Source organism: Emydura macquarii, unplaced genomic scaffold, assembly GCF_026122565.2.
Source record: "Emydura macquarii macquarii isolate MOO-44397 ecotype Brisbane River unplaced genomic scaffold, CSIRO-AGI_Emac_v2 contig_2699, whole genome shotgun sequence".
Lineage (NCBI taxonomy): Eukaryota > Metazoa > Chordata > Testudines > Chelidae > Emydura > Emydura macquarii.
This window is the reverse complement of record NW_027132836.1, coordinates 3,415,535-3,435,624: the sequence shown is the minus strand read 5'-3', so window position 1 is coordinate 3,435,624 and position 20,090 is coordinate 3,415,535. Positions and strand designations below refer to the sequence as shown.

Here is a 20,090-nt window from a genome sequence, read left to right as displayed (position 1 = left end):
CCTCTTCCAGTTCTAGGAACATGAAGTGTTAAAGAAATTGTTCATCAACAATTCAGAAGAAGTGTGATTTAAGATGGTGCCCCCTTTAAATTCAATTTGGTGCTGGTGAAAGCTGCCAAGTTGACAGCCCTGAAGACAAAGCTGCTGGTTAAACCCTGAGAAAAGCACAGGCAGACACAGTGCAAGTTTTTTCAGGGATTAATTTAAAATTCCTAGAACTGGAAGGTGGTGGTGAGGGGGTGGGTGGAGAGAATATTCTCTTCAACTAGTTTAATCTTAGTTCAGTCTCCAGAGCACATTCAATCCTTGACCCTTCCACTACGCAGGCTGCCAACAAAGAACCAACTGTTATGTGGACACATCACACATCCCCATCGCATCTGAATGTCTGCACCTGGCACCCGGCAGACCACCATCGTGTTTCACATAAGGGTCACTCAAATAGCTGTCAAATGGCAACCTGGTCTGGGTTTGAATAGCTCAGGACCCTGGACTTAAAGTCCTCTTTTTGTCCATGCCAAAAAACAAAACAAAAAACCTCCCAAAATTTCACATCAAGAAAAGATGCAAAACTGACAAAGATTACAAACTGTGTACAGAGCTGTAAAAAAACCAAACCAAAACAAAACAGAAAAATCTTAAAATCTTAGTTTATGGAATTAATCACGGATGTCAAGAACAACATCCACAGATTACATGGAGCCTTCAGTATGAAATATGCAAGAGAAGTGCGGTGGAGTAGAAAGCTAAATCACTGTTCCCAGCACATCATTTTTACATTTGTCTGCCCTGCACGACAGTTACAAGGGGCCTACTTAATACAGCTCAGCCAGCAGGGCTTGTCTCAGAAGTTGTGTCTTGAGTGTCCCATCAACAATGCAAAATAAAAGTCAAAATTAGCATGGGGAGGCTGGAGGTATCTGAAGTTTGATGGGTCAAAAAGACAGAGCAGGCAGGGAACGCAGACATGCATCTCCCCTAGGAAAGTCAGTGCCAATGATCTGAAAGTCAGTTCTACACGTGTCTGATGACCACATCATTTAATCCCAGTGCTAGCCCATCCTGGCCCTGTACGGAGTCCCACAGCTGCTTTCAGCTGCAACAGTGTTCGAATGAAGACTCAGTTACTGAAAAACATTCAGAATCTGTGCTGCAAGGCCATCACCTGAAATGATCAGGTGAGCAGAGACAAGGATAAATCAAGTTTGTGATACAGCCAATAGTGCACTACCACAGATATCCTCTCTGTCCCTACGGGTACCCACCCTTAGGCCTAGACCAACGGAGAGCAAGACACAGCTCCCACAGGACATCTCGTTAGCTCTTGAAGATAAACTGATATGGTTCAGGAAATCTAGACTTCTACCTAACAGTTGATAAGCCCAACAGTTGAACAGGAAGATGCATACCTGACGCAGCTCTAAGGATGAGTGATACTATTGACTATAGCAAGGGAAACCCCTGAACTCAGGCCCTGGCAGGTTTTGTAAGCAAAGGAGGAAATTGTTTCCAACTATTTAGTTTTAGAAAATATTTGCAATTTTAACTCTGCAGAGATGGTTACCAATTTGGAATGAAGAGATCCATGGATTTTTAAATGCAACACCCTCACTCTATGCCCCAGCTTTTCCAGCTCACGTTTAGATTTATTTTTCAAGCCCACAAACCAGTTTTCTCCATCTCCAAAAAGAAGGAAGCAGGATTTCAAACAGTCTTGTTCATTTGCTTCCCAATCCCTGAGCCTCTTGCAAATATGCCAGAAAAGATAGCTGGGTCTTTCCCTTCCTTGCTAGATCAGGATGGTGCAACTTGGCTTAATAGCACAATTACAGGAAACGGAACATCCCTGGTGGAGAGTTCTTGTGACTCAACTAGGGGAAGTGGAGGGACATTTCTGATTGAAGAGTATCTGGAGAGGAAGGAAGGAGATGAAATGGAGTGTCTCCCAAATACCAGAAGAGAGAATCTCCCTGGATGACATTTAATGGCATGGTAATGCTGATAAAAAACATAGCTCAGTGAAAAGAGACTATTCTAGGGCTGCTCTTACCTTCAATGTGATTTGACAAAGGAGACGACTGATGGGAATTGACACTGCTTGCTATAGACTGAACTTTGGAAGGAAAGAGCTGCTGTATTCTCTGCAAGGCCAGAAACTTGATTAGCTTCTCATCCAGCATATTTATCTCAATCTCTGTTAATAAATAAAAAGCAATTAGTAAGTTATTCGTGGAGAGGGTGTCATTTGAACTGCAGTGGGCTTAACGGTCCAGCTCCTAAATTTTGCCATTTGCTTCTGTAAGAAGTAGCTCTGTCAGGAAAAACTCTGCAGCCTCAAGAGTCTGCAGTGCAGGGTGCTCTCTTATTTTCTAAATACATTCTCTTTCCTAGCAGCATGTATGGACAGCAAGACTTGTAATCGTGGAGAACAGCAAACGGATATTTGCTTTTTTTTGGGTAGGAAAAAGCTGAAGCCTCTACAGGTGGGCAGAGACATAGAAAGGCCGTATGTATTTCAGGCTCTCCGGGGCAGCAGGCATGAGGTGAGCTTCTTGTGGGGACTCTGAAATGTATAACCCAGGTGGAAAAAAGCAGGAATAGATCGGTCCCCAAGACAACGACAACTCCTTAGGAGCAGGCACAGCTTCATTTTCAGGGTCTGAGTCTAGCATGGCAAGTTAAAGGAGGGGTCATACAGGCAATCTCAAAACAGATCACTACCGCTGATAACTGCAAACAAGGAGGACAGGTAATCAGGCCCCGCAAAGATCTGCATTCTGATCACGACAAGTTAGTTAGCCTGCTCTCTCGCAAGACCTCTCAATGTCACTGGTAAAACAGGGAGTAAAGGGAGCAGAACCATGGTGGCTTGTGCAAGTCCCGCTGCAAACACAGGGGGCCAGGACAAGCAGCCAGGCATTAGCCAAAGGGAAGAAGGTCAAAGTGGAAGTGCAAAGAAGTTTATTTTCCAGCTATCGAGTCGGGTGACAGGTAACAGAGTGATAATGAAGCTGAGAACGGTACAGCAGTCCTCTCCATTCTCAGTAAGTCACACTGATGAGATTCAGGATTCCTGCTATCCCAGTAACAAAGAGGGGAAGATGTACCAGTCCCTGGGACAAAAGCAGAAACAATGTAGATGTAGAAAGATGTAACGGAAGGCAAACCCACAATAATACTGCAGCCTAAGCGACCGGTGAGCCTACACAGAATACGCAGTCACTGGCCTCAGAAAAGGTGAGGGAAGTGTCCTTGGATCACAGCTAACATCATGACATGGCGGAGCGGGGGGTCTCCAGCACATGAATTCCACCCAGCAACAGGTCTGGACACCAACCTTCTGGACAGACGCCCCCCAAAAACTTTCACAGTGAGACTCCGACGTGGAACAAATGAGACTCCCGAGTTTGAGAGGGATGGATGGGCCACGTCCTTTTTCACCACACCCTCCCCCCGTATTACACATATACACCACAGACCTGCTTTACCCAGGCGACGCTCCCCTTTAGAAGCATACTGAATGTTTTACGGAAAGGACCGTTTCCCTCACTGCTGCACACACAGCAATTCTGGTTAGGCAGAGACCGTTATAAAGAATAAAAAAAATACTCACCGGCATTGCCATCCATTAATGCTTTCACGGAGCTGGTGAGGTCCAACATAGCTGCAGAGTTTGAAGTGAAAGATGTGGGGACAGTTAAAGAGCTTCCTATGGATAAGATGCTGGGACTGACCTTACCATCTACAGAGAGATGGGGAGTGGGGTGGGGGGAGGAAGGAGAGAGAGAGAATTGTCAAGACACAGTCACCTCTGAGCTACTGACATGCAACCCAGCCCTCAACTGGCACTTGTCATTTACAAACGGCACAAAATGGCTGATTTTGCTAGTAGCCATGCTTTGAAAGAGGCCTGGATTAAAATGGAGGAGTAACTCCTCTCACGACCAGTAATGCACATCTCCTGAGAGGCTCCACATAGCACCACACCTTTGCCATAGCAGGTTTAGCTGGCATAACTGAGTGGAGTTCAGTGTCTACGGACCCCTGCAGTTACAACAACTCTATCATGTCCTGAAGGGAAGTCACATGACACAGACCCTACCCGTGGAGCAGAGCTGTAAACTGTCGGCCAAATCCCACTAAGATCTCACTGGACCCAGAGGGGGGAAGTCTTATGAACAGCTTGTGTGTGTTGGGTTTTATACATTTGCAGAATTTTAGATCAGAAACGTTTGTTAACCAGAAACAAGATGAATGTTTCTGTAACTTGTTCTAGAGATCTGCCACTACCAACACAAGTGTCACATGCACTATGGAAGTCTGAAAGCTCTTTCCTGGGTAGGGAAAGTGTGACAGAGAAGCACAACGCATACACTTGACTTGACAACCTGCATTCCTACCTTTGTAAAATGTCTAGTTCAGAGCTATGTAGCAGTGAAGGAAATCATGCCCCCCAATATACACCCCCCCCCGTCCCTGATAATCCATTTGGATTTAGATGAGAAATACTGAGTTTAAAAGGGACATTACTTTTTTCTTACCTATATTACCATAACCTTCTGTTCCTAGACCAAAGAATTAAAATCGAATTGATTTGTCACTTCTAATGTCAGTTTCTCTTTAGCTGAGGCTGTTTTACTTGTTCTCTAGCACAATGCAGCTTTAGCTGAATAGCAAATACAGGAGGGGAAGGCTAGATTCCACCTAAACCTGTCATAGAATGTTTATTTATTTATTTATTTTTAACAGAAGTTCTATTGATAGCTGAGTGGGGTTTTGGTTTGCATTTTATAAAAACCTACATTTTGGGCCTAAGCTGACCTGACGGCATCCCTTTAAGAAGAGTTGTCAGGATTATCCATGGTTTTCCATACTCCTAGAAACCTGAACATCATGTTTCTCCATATCAATATGGTCCCTTTTCCACTTGGTAAATTCCCCTCCCACCCCATCCCTGGGTTTCCAACTGGAGCACCAGCCAAGCCAGCAGCTGTGTGTTTGCTTTCTTGTTTGTGCACCAGTGCGGCTGAGATGGTCAACAGCCATAAGCATGGATTTTGCACTAATGTTTAAATGCTGCTTCAGAGACAAATCCTGTCAGTCACTCACCCCACGGATTTTTAAGATAATACTCAAGCCAGCTAAGCGCGCGCTCTCTCTCTCCACTGTATGTGCTAACTGTTTGGATGCTCACTAGCTCCAAAAAACAATTCATTTATTTTTAAGTGCACTGAAAGCGCTTTAACAAACCAAGCTTATCTAGGTCTCTCTCAATCACTTCCCTTCTGTTACAGAGGCCTCGGCCACTGGTGCCCCTCAGTCCTTCCTATTCGCTGCCTGTGGGGCTGCAATATTTCAGTTGTTGGGTTTCGTGTGTGGGTACTGGGTGGTGTTGGTGGCCTGTGACACACAGGACGTCAGACTAGATGATCTGGTGGTCCTTCTGACCTTAAACGCTGACTCTGAACTCAACACCCCTTCTCCCCCCAGAACTGTACTGGGAACAGCAGCCACCTCTACAATTAGAATTGAGACTGTCACACGTCCTTAATGGCCTGTTTTCAGTTGCTCGTGGCTTTTTGAACCTTTACATCGTCAGCTGACATTTTCTAGGCTTGATGATTATGAAGGTAATGGTTTTTTTTGGGAAGCTTAAGGAAAACTGATTCAGCTCTTTCTCTGTACAAGGAAGGTGGAAGAAAATATCCCATTCCTCAATTATAAAACACTGCCATTTTCTGAACAGCTCTACCATTCAGAGTCACCATTTGCATTGCTTTAATGGGTCTGCATATCTTTGATTTAATTTTGTACGTTATCCTGTCCTCTCTAAGGAATGCATTTTAGTACGTTTGTCAGTGTCCATAGTATTGTACATTTGTTTTTCAATTAGCAGCATAGACATTACTGGTGCAATCTGGGGTGGAGGCTGTTAACCACAAAGCTCATTGGACAGCATATTTAATGCTTTCCCTATTACTCTGTTGAAAACGTAATATTTGATAAATAAAGCGTATAGCGTAAACCCTATGTTAAATATAAGTGGCCTATGAAAACGCATGTTTTGGGTGTACACCCAGAAGGACAAAGTTACAAGATGCTAAGCAAATCTAAGGTTATACAAGAAGCGCACACAGTACATCTATTTGAAAAACAGGTGATCATGTCATTGAAGACTATTGGAATTCATAGGAACCAGGGTTGCCCATGAAATTGTGGCACTTCCTGACTAACATTCTCAGGATTCTTTTTGGTATAGAGCCTTTGCAAACAAATGAAAGAGGTCACACGTTATGATGTTCACAGCCTTGACTGCCTACTTCTAACAGGATATTAAAGCAGGGATTGAAGTAATCCAGTCACCTTCTTAGAGCAAATTTACTGTTACAGTTACTGTGACAGCAGTACAGCAACTGATTAGTTTAAATTACAGTGCATTTCCAGAACTTCCAGGTCCTTCTGAACCCCTGAAGGATCAACTGTTTCAGAAAGCAGCAATGTTCCCCCTCTTCAGAGATTATTTCAATTGGCAAAGCCAATCAGAGGACCCAATTTCGGTTTCAGGAACTGTGGAATATGCCAACACTAACACTTTTTCCATGGTGCCATATATGCAGTAAGCCTAGCTTCCTTGCAGTTATTACTCTTCATGCTTTGAACGCTCAGTTCCCAGCGGGAGGGGCCCAGATCTCCCCATCAGATGCTCACCTGAAGGTGGTGCTGGTGAACAGAATCTGTGTGTGGATCCGATGGCAGAGATCCCATCTCCCGTTGCCTGTGGAGGAGTAAGAGCCCTAGTGGCAGTCAAAGGGGAACCAACAGATCGCAGTTCTGCTGTCAGCGGGGGGCCTATCTGCGTCTGGACATTCTTTCTTTGCAAAGTGCTGGTGGTCTCTAGGCTGGCACAAGAGCTTGGTATGGAAGCAGGCATACTTGTGACTGGTGCAGAACCCCTTTGTGCACAAGAAATGGGTCCTGCTACGTTCTCCGTCTTCACAACAGTTCCAACTGTGTGATTCAGAAGTCCACCAGCTGCTGGGGGGGTGAGGGGCCTAGGCCACGTTTGCCGATGAGACAGCCCAGGCATTGCATTACTTGGGCCAATTAGCCTCTGAGGATCAGCCAAGTGTGCCGAAGGTTCAGAGGAAACACCATACAGATGAGGACCATTTACTTTAACTTCAGAGGCTGTTGGCCCATTAGAAGTCCCGCAAGAAGATACTTTCTTGGACTTATCCATACAAGAGCTGCAGTTGACATCGTCCTGTGGTAAAGACTGCTGGGATTGAGAAGAGCTCAAGGAATTCTGGGTGGCAATCCCTGAGGTGCACGACATGGAATAAAGGGAAGGTGTGGGTGCTTTGTCAGCTGCCTGGTAAGGGCCAGTGATTGAGCCATCTGCCACAATAACAGGCTTAATATCAGCCTTCTCTGTCTGTTCAGAGTCCCAAAGCGAAGGCATCTGCTTAGCAGATAAATGTCTCAATATGCTGCACTGGAGCGCAACAACACTACAGAGCCACTGCAAACAGAAAGAAAACATAGGTAAGTGTCACAGGTTACAACTCCAGGCTGGTCACTCATGTAGCATGCCAGCTTCAACCACCCAAACAAGCCAGTCATTTTGCCTGGCATTGCTCTGCCAGCTCCTGGAAAGGCAGTTCAACAAGAAAACATTTCACCCAAATCCAAGTTCGTTACAGTGACAGTCTGGTCTTACATCCAAAATTCCACCCCCATCTTGCTACAAGATTTCAAAGAGATTCCACCTTAGTGCAGAAGTGGCCTTTCTATAAAATGTGCTTCTCTCTCAATCTCAGAGTGAATCCAACTGAATGACTAGAGAGAAAGCTGGAGCAGATTGCTGAAATACTTTGGCATCACGTACAGAAGCTTTTTTAGGGCCAGGGGAGAGAACGTATTTAAACTATAAGGCCTGGGGAAGAGAGGAGAAAATTCCCACTCTGAATTCATTCAAGGCTTCTGAGTGCAGTGTGCAGACATAACCAACTTCACAGGCACTTTCTGAACAAGGACCGGTATCAGCCGAAGGCACGTCACCATGCATCCTTCACTCCCACAACAGAAATGGAGCCCCCGCATTAGATACACATACACAGAAGCTCCAAGTGCCTTCCACTGAAGTTTACACTGCTCACATTGTGGGACCAGCTCATTTTGTCAAGATCTGGTAACAGAGCCAGAGTGGTTCACAGAGTAGAGTGCTATTTGCAAAGGAATTTTACAATATTGTAACCCAGCAAGAGAACTCCTGGAGGGTTAACATCAGATTTGACATTAAAAATATGCCCATACGAAGCTGCTGAGTGCCCTCACATTAGTTAGTCTTACAAAAGCCACCCAGCAACATTAATGTTAACATACATTAGTTAACTCCACCAGCCTTATACAACTAAATGGAGAAAACAACTTTTCAGCCAGATGACAAAAATGTAAACACTCAAATTACACCAAGCATTGCACCCTCATCACACTCCCCCAAACGCTGTCAAAACCAGCTTTTGCTCTGCCTCTGGAAGGTGTGGCCATGAGGGGAATGTGTCTGTACGACTTAGGAATGCTGGTTAATACTGGAAAGTTGCTGTACCATGGAATGCCCCAATGTCTATATATCCACCATCAGCTGACAGGAGCTGTAGGACACACACCAATACTTTAACAATGGTACTTGGACTGTCCAATATATGCAGTAAAGAGGTTGGCTGGAGCTGGGAGACACCACTTCCCCCAGCTTGTCTGTAGGGGGCTGGGATTTGGAGTGTGGAAAGGTGCCAGCAGCAGAAGAAAGGAACCAGGTGTTGGTGGTGGGACAAAGATACAGAAACTGTACCATAAGAGTGTGCATAAAGGCACTGAGATAAGAACACTGCAGGGCTCTATTCAGATTTAAGATTAACACACACACAATCCAGCATTTGGATCCCTCTCACAACTGTCTGTGGAGTGGACAAGAGGAACCTTCAACTAGAGGTGTGACAGGTCACAGGGAGGGAGGGAGGGAGTCGGAGAGAGAAAACAGTCATCATTGCACATATATTCTAGACTTGCTACTGAAACAGCGGCTTTGACTGTATATAACTGGTATGGACAGCAAAGAGGTCCATGCACCACAGAGAAGCTACAGATACAGATTCAAAACATTTGTCATCTTCTACCTCTTGTTGTTCTGACTGGCTGGCTAAGTGCTCAGAGTTCAAAAGGTGCTTCTGAGAGGATTCCTCAGGGACGCCATTACAGATAAGCTCACCATCCCGAATTGCTGCAGGTGTGAGTAAGGGGGGCGGAAACCGGTATTGAGATTTTATCGCATCAGGAACCTGAATTGTCAGGAGAGAAGATCAGACACATTAGAATAATTACACATGCATTCCATTAAACTACAGTCATTCTTAACAAGTACTATCCAAATTTGCTACTGGCCAATGGTTTCTGGGCCCAAGCAACCAGAGATTATGCCCACACCTGACCAGCACTGTGGCAGAGTGTAGTAGGAAAGGGAGACATCGGAAGATAGGAAAGTTTCAGGGCTACATTCAGACTTGGTTTAAGTTGATGCAACTTTGCTGAAGTCAATGGAATTTCACCTGCTTATAACAGATGTGGACGTCAGCCCTTAGAATATTGGTTGGAGCATGAATGCATCCATTCAGACAAAACGAGTGTGGGAATACATTTATTGGAATCAAATGCTTATTATCATGAGTTATTCTTCCTCATTTAGATGGGGGGGGGGGGGTATTTTGCTGAGAAATTAGGAGAACACATGACTAAGCACTGCTGCTTCTGACTTCAACACCTGCTTTAGAAGCAGTTCCTCCTTACACTCCAGGTCTTTACTCTGCTTTAGAATGTAGCCACCTCAAACATTGTTGGAGAAAACAAGAAGCCTGAACCCCACGCTTGGCAGCTTAAAGAACTTTTCAGTGCCTCTAAATTAGTACATGACAAAAATCAATGCTTTCAGCTGTGGCGCTCAAGTACTCTGAGCCACACATTTTCTAGGATAATCTCTGCACTGGCAGCTTTGATTCAATTAATCCTTAGTCCATCCTCTGTAGACAGATGGGTATCTAGTCTTAGCCTGGACATTCTAGTCAATATTCCTTCTCATTTTGTTTTATCTTCCCCCAAGTTGTTCCAAAAACGTATTTAGCTTTACTACTCAAAGGAGTTTAACTTATAAACCTTGCTAACTTTAAATTAAATTGCAGTAGTGACTCTTGAAAAGTAGGGTGTTAAGCTAGCTGACTTCTAGTGATTGCAGAAAAATATTTACACATTCTAGACTCAGAAGATATAAAGACGGTTTGCATATTCAATGCTTGCTTTCATCTCATGTACAAATAAGTAATATAGGGAGCTCTAAGCAACCTAAAAACCTTCCAATTTTGAAGCATGAGCGCCACTCACTATAAAGGCAACAGCATTTCTTTAAGTGACATTTGAAAGATGTGAAGTTGCCACCAAGTGGCAAAGCTGTGTAATGCTAGTTAACTGGTAGGTTGTATAATTAAATGTAGCTGTCCAAAAGCGTCAATACTCCACTTCCAAGTTGGAGATCAGGTGCTATCATCACATCTCCCTAGCCCTGCAACACACACCAAAGACAACAGCAAGACCTGATAATCCATCACACAGGGGCATGCCTGTTATTGTATCTGCCTTTTTATTATGCTAACATCTGAGCAACTTCTCCAGAACATTTCCTGTTTTCACTTACCTTCAAACCTCTTCTCTTCACTGACTGAACAACTCTGCGGTTGGGAGGGTGTTTCTTGTGGATTCGGTTCAGAAAATCCACCTTGACAACATGCTGAGATATGGTGTCTTGGAACCGATCAAAAACCCGGCACCGATTGCTCAGGGTCATGTTCTTCTGGTTCAGCTAGAAGAGCCAATATAATACTGGCATAGTTAGAATGACACACAGACCCCAATACCTGTTCCAACAAATATCTGCCTCTTTCACAATCACCAATACCACCAGCTCAGCTTTAGTGCTTTATGTTTATGAAACAAAAGATATAATTGTTTCTGCTAGAGGGTACGACTCTGAAGTTGAAAGAAAAAAAAATCTTTCAGTGGCCCAATAAGTTGATGTCTGCTTGTGTGATCTCACAAAAACTGGGTCTCCTGATATATATATTTAGATACCAGCCATCAGTATAATGAACATTTGACTATAAAATAGTCTCCACCAACTGGAGGCAGAGGGAACGGAGGGGCTAATACACACAAGGAACTCCTCATTCAGAAAAGGGTAGGGCTTTTTGCGGGGATATTATTAGAACTGGTATGAAAAAGCTGAGAGCTATGGAGAAATAACTTCTCTACATAACCATTTAATCTACTGCTTTCCTTCTGTCTCAGAGGTTGGCAATTTGATCATGTTTTTATCTGAAAAGTATGCTCTTCAGAGTCACAAACACCAATTATGATAACTGAAAGAAATTAGCAAAATCAATATTCTACTTTTTCAGTTTTTTACTTTGTGTATAATCTGTTTATTGCTTGTTGAAAAGATCCTTAGAAACTCTCATAAAATTGTATTAGTATTTTTAAATTAGTTCATTAATAAAACTGAATCTGACAGTGTCCTTTTAACATCCATTTGCTATTATAAACTTACCACCACATGTTCAATATGATTTGGACACATCCATCTGCCCAGGGGCATGGCAGTAAGAGGGGGCTCAAGACAATCCATGTGGAACAGGAGGGGGCAGTAATCACACTGAATAAGAGGTGCCACTCTGCAACTCCTGCAAAGAAATACGGAAACAGCTGCTATTTTTCTTATTTCCTAGATGGAACCAAAACTAACGCTGCTCACCACCTTCTTATGCTACAGGTTGGAGGGGGAGGGATCACTTCTAGTCAATATTTAAAGAGAGAACAGAGTGGCCCCCGGCGCTCAATTTACGTAACCAAATAAACTTACTGTAGCTCTGATCCTTCCTTTCCCCATCTTTTCCCTATTTGTTGCTGTTGTCTAAAATTAGACCCCAATGGGGTAATTTGATCTGTGTGGAGTCCTACTGGACTGAAGTCAAATGGGCGCAAAGGTCTGCCCATGCAGATTCAAGTGCAGGATGGGGGCCTTGGATTGTTAAATCCTTGGATAGGACAGGAATAGTGTCATTTGCTCTCCATGCATGCCATAGAAGTTGTATAAAGAGTTCTGAATGAGCTGCTCTCATTTGATACTGCTTTGGCTACTAACCTCATTATCAAGCAAAGTCATGGAAACCAGGAGCAAACTCCATGGATTTAAGTTAGTCCCAATTACTCCATTCCTCAGAGAGATATTATGTTGCAATGGGAACTTTTACTTCAGTGAGACTGCAGAGGTTGTCAAAACAAACTCTTGAAACACTGGACTCTTTCAAATATACTTGTTTTTCCCTGACACACACACACTTCATTTAATGAAGCTATCAGCCTTCTCATAGGTTCTGTAAGCTTTTTTTCAAAAGCTTTTCTTTGTAGGTTTTTGTCATAAGCTTTTTTTGAAGCTTACCTGAAGCTCCTCCCCACTTCTGACAGTTCACTTAGAGTGAAAGAAGACACTGAGCATAACTGTACCATGATTCAGACTCCACAATAAAATGATTTAGACTACCAATTAAACTGACCTTTTGGGTTGGGAATTCAATTCATAAATATGGTTCACTATTCCAACAACCCAACATTGTATAAATATTTAACTATGGTTAACCATTTGAGTGTCCCTTGCATAATCTGGTGGCATACATCTTTATCAGTAATGTTCTATCTTTTTTCTTAGGATTATTTTCTCCTAGCATCCCCTACATGCACTGTAAATTAAACTACTCCACATTTTTACTTATCCAATGAATTTTAAGATCAAAACTGATGTTTAAGCAGAGGATGCCAAACTTCTTTCACTGACAATACCACGCTGATTTGAACCATCGCTCTGGGAAAGAGAAGACAACCTTTTATCCTCTCAACACCACAAACCCTATTTGCATTTTATTAAAGGACTTAAGCATAGTATGAAAAAGATGTAGAAAAAAGCCACATCCACAGCATGGCACCTCAAAAGCCCTGGCTTGAGTATGTACTGTCCTGTGAGTTGCCCAAGATGATGATCCCTTTGCAACTGTCTGATTGTTTCAGATAAGCAGACAAGAGGATGGAAAGGAAGTGTCAAACTATTCTAAGAGAGGGGAGCGGGGAAAGGAAAGAGACCAAGTACTTCACAGGGTGAAATCCAGGGTCTGCACAAGGGTGAATTTCACCCACGCCAAGTGAAACTCCCAGTAAGTGGGAGACTTGGGTACCTGTTGCATGTGAAGCAGACTTTCACCGGCAAGGGAACCAGACCATTATGGTCTAACTCATGTTGTGCTTTCTTGACATTCTTTCCTGTGGTTTCCTCCTTCCTCCTCCTCTTACTAGTACCTGAAAAGTAAATTGAAAGGCTTTGCATTACCCGTGTGTAACAGAGCTCTTCTTTTGATCACTGTAACTGGAGCAGATGGATATACACACACGCATCTCTGGCAGAGAAACATACTGATCTAGGAAAAGGCTAACAAAGCTGCTTAGGGTACCATGGCCCTGACTTAATCAATTTAAAAGAAGGGGAGATGAGGAATAACAAAAATAAAATGAAACCAGGCCTATCTCATTTGTAGATATGAGGCAAAAAGCAAGCAGCCAGGGACAATATCTAGACTGAAGTCAGTTTTCAAATTATAAACTTGTTACTTAGCATGAAAATCCATTCACTGAATACAATGGCAGTGAATAAATTTTGGCAATTAACAATCCTAAAAAAATACACAAAGAGTTCCTCTGGTGTTAAAGTCCTACTGGCCAGCGTCATCTGGTCTGGCAGACAATGTCCAAGAGTGTCTGTACACTATTCTGTTAAACTCTATTGAAGGCCCAGGGGCAGGCTGGCATTTTGCTACTGAACAGGTTTCTGAATCCTGCTGTGTGCCCTGGAGAAAAATAAAAACCCATTTATTGTCCTAGTGAAGCAGCCACATCTGAAAGGGGGCTGGAGAAGAGTGTACACCTGCATCACCTACTTTCAGCAGGAGGCGTCACCAGTGCCAGAATTAGAAAACTGTGTCGTAGAAACTAGCATAAACTGGACAAACAAGAGCGCAACACTAGAGGAGGCAGAGGGCACTTCTGCAACCACCAGTTGCATTTCTGAACTGGAAGCTACACAAGCAGACAACATATACTCACCTGGAAGTGCTGTGGTGCAGGTCAGTTCATTCGGCAACTGGAACTGGGTTGGGTTTCTTTCCATGGCAGCTGCAATAAGAAGCTCAAAGGGCCGCTTCAGCTGAGGCTGCCCACAGTCCATTTCTGCAATGGCAGAGTCATCATCCACGTCAATTATGTCCTCATCTACATCATTCTGCTCTGAATTGGGAGTCTCAGTGCTGGCATTAGATGTGGGAGTGCCAGGCCGACTTGCTCTCCGTTCCAAGATCCTGGCATGTGCAATTGCCCTGATGCTGGTGCTAGACCTGTCCAACAAGTCTGTGTCACTGGTGGGGGAGATGGTCCTTTTCCCAGATTTGTCCACCAATCCATTTACCTGACCCAGCTCTTTCTTCTGTTCTCGCTTCTGCATAACACGAAGAGTCACACTTACCACACAGGCCATATAAATAAGCACATCGGCTGATACACACAAGTAAAGATTAAACAGATTTCAAAAATGCTATATGAACAAAAGCTCAAGACATTTATTGCAACAGTTTCTCCCCATGACATTTAGCCTTAAGCCAGTGAAAGCAATTTGGGTATTGCTAGTGTGACTATGTCATAATGTTACTAAAGCAGTTAGAGCAGCCAGGTGGGAGAGAGGTTTACGCCTTACTTTCCTTTCGCCTCTGGAGACTTGGATTCAAACCCAGTTTGGACACAAGTGACATGTTTAGTGGCATCCTCAAGTTCTAAATTAATACTCAACAGGTCAACCAATTAATATATTTGGAAGAGCTCATTTTACCAATGACCCTTCTTAAAGCAATGCACAGTAGACCATTCTACTGCCCAATACACTGCATGAGGCTTTGCAATGTTTCTGAATCCATTCATAGCAGGACTACTCAAAAACGAGAAAAGAATTAAAACAATGACTTGAGAGCACATAAAAGGTAAAATAACGGCAACGTGCCAACTTAAGACAAGAACTGGCCATTTCTGCTCAGGAGAATCCCAATCCTGGTGTAGTGGGGAGCTGCAAGTAAGGAAAGAGGTCAGCACTGGAAGCGAAGGACTGCAATAGCAGGGGCGAGTGCAAAGAGGGCGTCAAGTGCATTAGCAGAAATGTTTGGAGAAGCATGCAGAGTACTTGCCCATAATGTGCCTAGCACGAAGCATGACAGTGGGAGCAAAGAAAGTAATGAAAAGACACCTTAATAAAGTGGTTGGATATGGAAAGGAGCATGGAACACTGACAATTTTGGGGGGGATTAAAGGTGGTGGTTGGCAAGCAACTCTGATTTAATTTTGAGGTCTCTAGCCAGCCGGAAGTAGTTCTCGGTGGTCCTAGTGGGGAAGCAGCAAGGGGCACAATTTATCATGAGTCACAAGGGACCACATCAGCACAGCTTAGATATACAACAGTCACATCAACCTACATGAAAGCTGTGAGAAGTACAGCATATGAACCTCCCAGGGAGAAAATGGGCAATGCCAGTTGTACATGGAAAGGGGGGAGAGGGAAGGAGAGAGAAACAAGAAAGAAATCAGGAATAAAGAAAAAAAATTGATCCACTAGACACACAGCCTTTTGTCAGATACAGTTTTTCTGGAAGCAGCACCACTTGTTTGTGTGAAGTGCAGAAATGAGCAAAAATTAAGGACTAAGCCATTCAAGATAACAAGGAAAAGAGTTAGAGAACGCAAAGCCATTGTTCTTTTTAAATTGACCTTTTTTATTGTTGCGACAAGTTTCTGAAGTGTAACTGTCTTCAGGGCATAACAGCTACACAACTGATTTGCCAGGAACAAGAAACCATGATAAAAGGTGGCAAGTTAAAAAAAGAGTGGGTTAGAGGTGAATTTGCGTGGCACTTCATATGAATGGTTTCCTGGATGATTTGGTGCAGAATCTCTTTAAATACTTGAGTACACATTCTGAAGACGTCACTGCTGCAAAATCATGTTTACATTTAGCAAGGCCAGCTTCCTGGGAAATAGCATGTCAAAAAAACCAAGCCACAATCTTGCCCAATCATCTCCCCATCCTGTTCTTACAAATACGGAAGTCATAATTCACAGCCATTTCAGTCGGTTGCTATGGAAATTGTTATGGGGTCACAGTTTTGTTTTCACTAGCCAGAATCATGAGGTACTGGAATAAAAGAATCAGACATTAAAGATGGGAAGCCGTACCACTGGTAGTCCATCTCCTTTGCCTATGCAGAATTACTCCCTCTCGGATACTTTTTAGTGCAGTTTGTTTTTTCCTGTCCAAGATTAACTGTGGAAAATTGCTGCCTGCTGAGGATATGTTATTAAATTAATGTTTGGAAGTCTGAATTTACGTTGAGTTTTGTGATTGTTAATACTAAAAATTAGTACAGGAATTTGGGACTTGCTCAGAGTTTTCTATGCACCTATTCCTAACCAAAACCTCTCTGCTCTACCACCAAGCAGTCTAACCTTCATTTCACACTCTGCAATTCTGCGATCTCTCATACACTGGAGCACAAGTCTCCAAGATTTTGTGTGTGTGTCCGTGGGGGTGGGAAAAGAAAGGTTGGTGGCAGTACAAAGGGCAGAAAGACTCAAATATGAGTGAAAACGTTTGGAAAATAATAAAAGTTAACATTTTAGAAGAGTGACCCAAAAGGCATGGAGCTTGTTTGGTTAAGAGGTTTTACCTTTCGGCGCACAGTGCAGCGATGACACATCCACTCCCCTGGAGGCAACATTTCCTCACTTAGTGGAGGATTACTACAAGAGAATACAAAGACAAACAAAACAGTTTACTTTCAGATTTCAGCTTGCAACTTGGAGAACATTTCAAATTGGCTCAAAATAATTCTGCGAGCTTCCATTCCCAGGAGTCTTCTCCATTTTATTCAGGTTTTATTGACTGTGCTTCCTCTGTAGATAGCTCTTTGCAATATACCTCCTCTCACCAATGAAGCCAATTTTGTTGCCATATAAGTCATTGCATTAATGGATGCAAGCTTCACTGCCCTTAAATATATACACCAATTACCTACCCCACCTTTATAATTCTAACAGTGTCGTCTTAAAGAGTGTTTAGAGCCTGCCAGAAGACTGGACCAGATTCCTGTGCAAAAAATGCAACTACATCAAAATTCCCCCAAACAATACAAGTGACAGAATGTGTCTCCTAGTTTACCCCCATGCCTCTTCTTCAACTGAGGGTGTCTCTACATTGGAGCTGAAGGTGTAATTTCCAGCTTGATTGAGTTAGTGCATTAAAAACAAAGGTAGTGCAAGAGGTGGGGCAGGCTCCCTGTCCTAAGCAGGGTCCTTGACGGGGTTGTGCTGGGAGTTGCTAGCTCACCCTGCCTGTAGGCTACACTTCTATTTAGTGCCTAAGCTCAATGAGAGGTAGTGTGTGTACATTTACCCGAGCTGGACAGTACACCCCCAGCTCCAGTGTAGACACACTAAGTGAATTGTTGCCATGAAACTCACCTGCCCAGGAATAGAAGAGGCAATGCATTATATCTACCAATATATTAGAATCAACTAGTTGGCAGCAAAACATTCATCCTCTGCCTCAGTTACTATCAATTGTAATAAGGCCCTTGTATTCTGCCAACACATGATATGCAGTGTGACTTGGATATGAGTGAGTGTAAGATCTGTCTGACTCAAAGCACCAGTCGTTGGCCATTAATGGAGACACTGCACCACGTCAACAAGAATCTCTCCAAAACTGAGAGATGTTAAACTGCATACATGAGCCAAAGTCCATAATGCTTGGAACAGCATTTTCTGCGCCTCTCTTCCCACTATATTTTAATCTCCTTTAAACATTTTTCTACTTTCCACTCCTCCTTTCTGTCTATGTGATAAGGCCACTGGTGAAAGAATTACAAAGTTACTGATTGCCCTCAGATTGGGAAGGGTGGAAATCCTTTTCACATGGCTTAACTACAATTCTGTCAGTTTTCTGGAAGCAACAGAATTGTATAAAAATATGTGTTAGGATTGTGGACTGAGGCCAGGAGCAACTCCAGTAGAAAGCATACAAAAGAGCCAGCCAACTGCCTGACTGAAGTGGGAAACGTGGCAGAAAATTTGGAAACCTGCAAAGTTTTTAAGGGTGTGAAAGATAGTCTCACGTCAGTAACAAATGTGAACATAAACTTACAGATTACAAATACATCTCAAACCCCTTTTTTCCTTCACTATCAAAAGAAAACTGAATTAAAAGTTGCCTTTGCAAGATTTGATGATTAAAATCAGCTTAAGCAGGGCACAGAAAAAAGAAACATCTCAATGAGAAACTCAAAGTAAAACAGACCAGTTCAAGGAGGCATGGGGTTAAAGCTCACAACCACCACCCAGACAGTGGGATTTTGAAATCTCAATGTTACAACAACGTGTAAGAGACATCTGAAATTTTTTTTAAAATTTATCCCAAGACATTTAGCTTAGTGTTTTTAAAAAAGTAATTTCCAACTGATTTCAATTTCCATGTCTACACTAGAGCTTACAGTGGCACAGCTGTACCAGTGCAGCTACAGTGCTGTAAGGTCTCTCGTGTAGCTGCTCTATGCCGATGGGAGAGCGCACTCCCATTGATATAATTAAACCACCCCCAATTAGCTGCAGTAGTCATGTTGGCAGGAGAGCTTCCATACCTGTGCTTCTCTCAGTGTAATTTGTGTCACTCGGGGGAGGGAGGGGGTGGTTTTTCCACACCCTGAGTGACATATGTTATACTGACAAAAGTGGTATTGTAGACAGCTTGAGATTTCTTTTTTCCTGCACAATTTATGATTTAATCAGATCATTAACTATCTCAGGAAACAGAATTGCTGTCAGATAAACAGAGAACTCTGTTTCCATGTAGGTTGTTTTCAAAGTATATTTATTTGTATTTTAACTCTAAGTTTACAGCAGTTGTTAGCCATAATCCAATTATGCAATATGTACTTTAGCCCAGAGAGCCCTCTTTCCTGCAGAGTAAATCCACTGATTTCGGCACTAGCGGGATGCGGGAGATCTGAATTCAATACCCTGTTCTGCCAGACACACAGTGTGATCTCAGGCAAGTCTCTTAGCTTCTGTGTCACTGTTCTGCATCTGTACAATGGGAATAACAGCACATCCCTGCTTTGAGAGCTTTTGATAATCAGCAATACAGACGTCTCAATTATGACATTAATATTAGCTAGCCTTTAAATACCAATCACTAAATAGCAGAGGCCTGAAATAAGTGATTGTTAGTCAAGGGTTCTCTTCTATAACTCATGAAAGAGTCCTTTTTACTACAAGACTCAGTGATACATATCACTTAGACAAGCTGATATAAAGCTAGCAAACGTCAAAGATGTTCTACTGTAAGTTAGTCTTTCCAAACAAGTACTTTTAAATAAGTCTCAGATGTCCTATCAGCTTCTTCAATGAGTCTGCCATCATCAGGTCTAAAGATGTAGGTATTTGCTCCCTAGAGAATCATAATGCTGGCAGCGGGTCCCAGGCACAGATCCCGGCCTCAGCTTCGAAGTTTAACCTATAAAACAGACTTCCTCTTTTTAAACAATGACGTAGTATAAATTGGGTAAGGCTCACAAACTTCCTGACACAGAAAGTCTTCCAGAGACATTGAAGCTTTCCTAGTCACATTCTGTATGTTCAGCTGCACAGGTTATCAGAATGGTTTTGGCTGTGTTTTTCCTTCAGTCTTTCAAAGTGGTAACCATCTCCATTGTCAGTCTCAAAAACAGAGGGAAATTCAGTATAGACAACACATCTGGCAGCCATTCTGAGAAACAAAAGTTCAGGATTTTTAAAGGCCTATGCTTCAGGTATCTAGAGTACTGTATTTCTAGAATGCCCAGTGACACACACCT

At 43.0% G+C, this 20,090-nt stretch overlaps 1 protein-coding gene across 2 annotated transcripts in view; it reads right to left on the bottom strand.

Moving 5' to 3' along the window:
- PHF12 (PHD finger protein 12) overlaps window positions 1-20,090 on the bottom strand; it is a 47,136-nt gene that overhangs the window by 4,244 nt on the left and 22,802 nt on the right. The window contains exons 3-11 of one of the 2 annotated variants that reach the window (XM_067565911.1): window positions 16,908-16,980; window positions 14,251-14,638; window positions 13,329-13,449; window positions 11,651-11,783; window positions 10,742-10,906; window positions 9,177-9,338; window positions 6,709-7,522; window positions 3,614-3,742; window positions 2,051-2,194 (exon numbers count right to left, since the gene is read on the bottom strand). In XM_067565911.1, the coding sequence (XP_067422012.1) occupies window positions 2,051-2,194; window positions 3,614-3,742; window positions 6,709-7,522; window positions 9,177-9,338; window positions 10,742-10,906; window positions 11,651-11,783; window positions 13,329-13,449; window positions 14,251-14,638; window positions 16,908-16,980 (2,129 nt within the window). The remainder of the gene's footprint in view (window positions 1-2,050; window positions 2,195-3,613; window positions 3,743-6,708; window positions 7,523-9,176; window positions 9,339-10,741; window positions 10,907-11,650; window positions 11,784-13,328; window positions 13,450-14,250; window positions 14,639-16,907; window positions 16,981-20,090) is intronic. The other variant, XM_067565912.1, reaches the window with a different exon arrangement.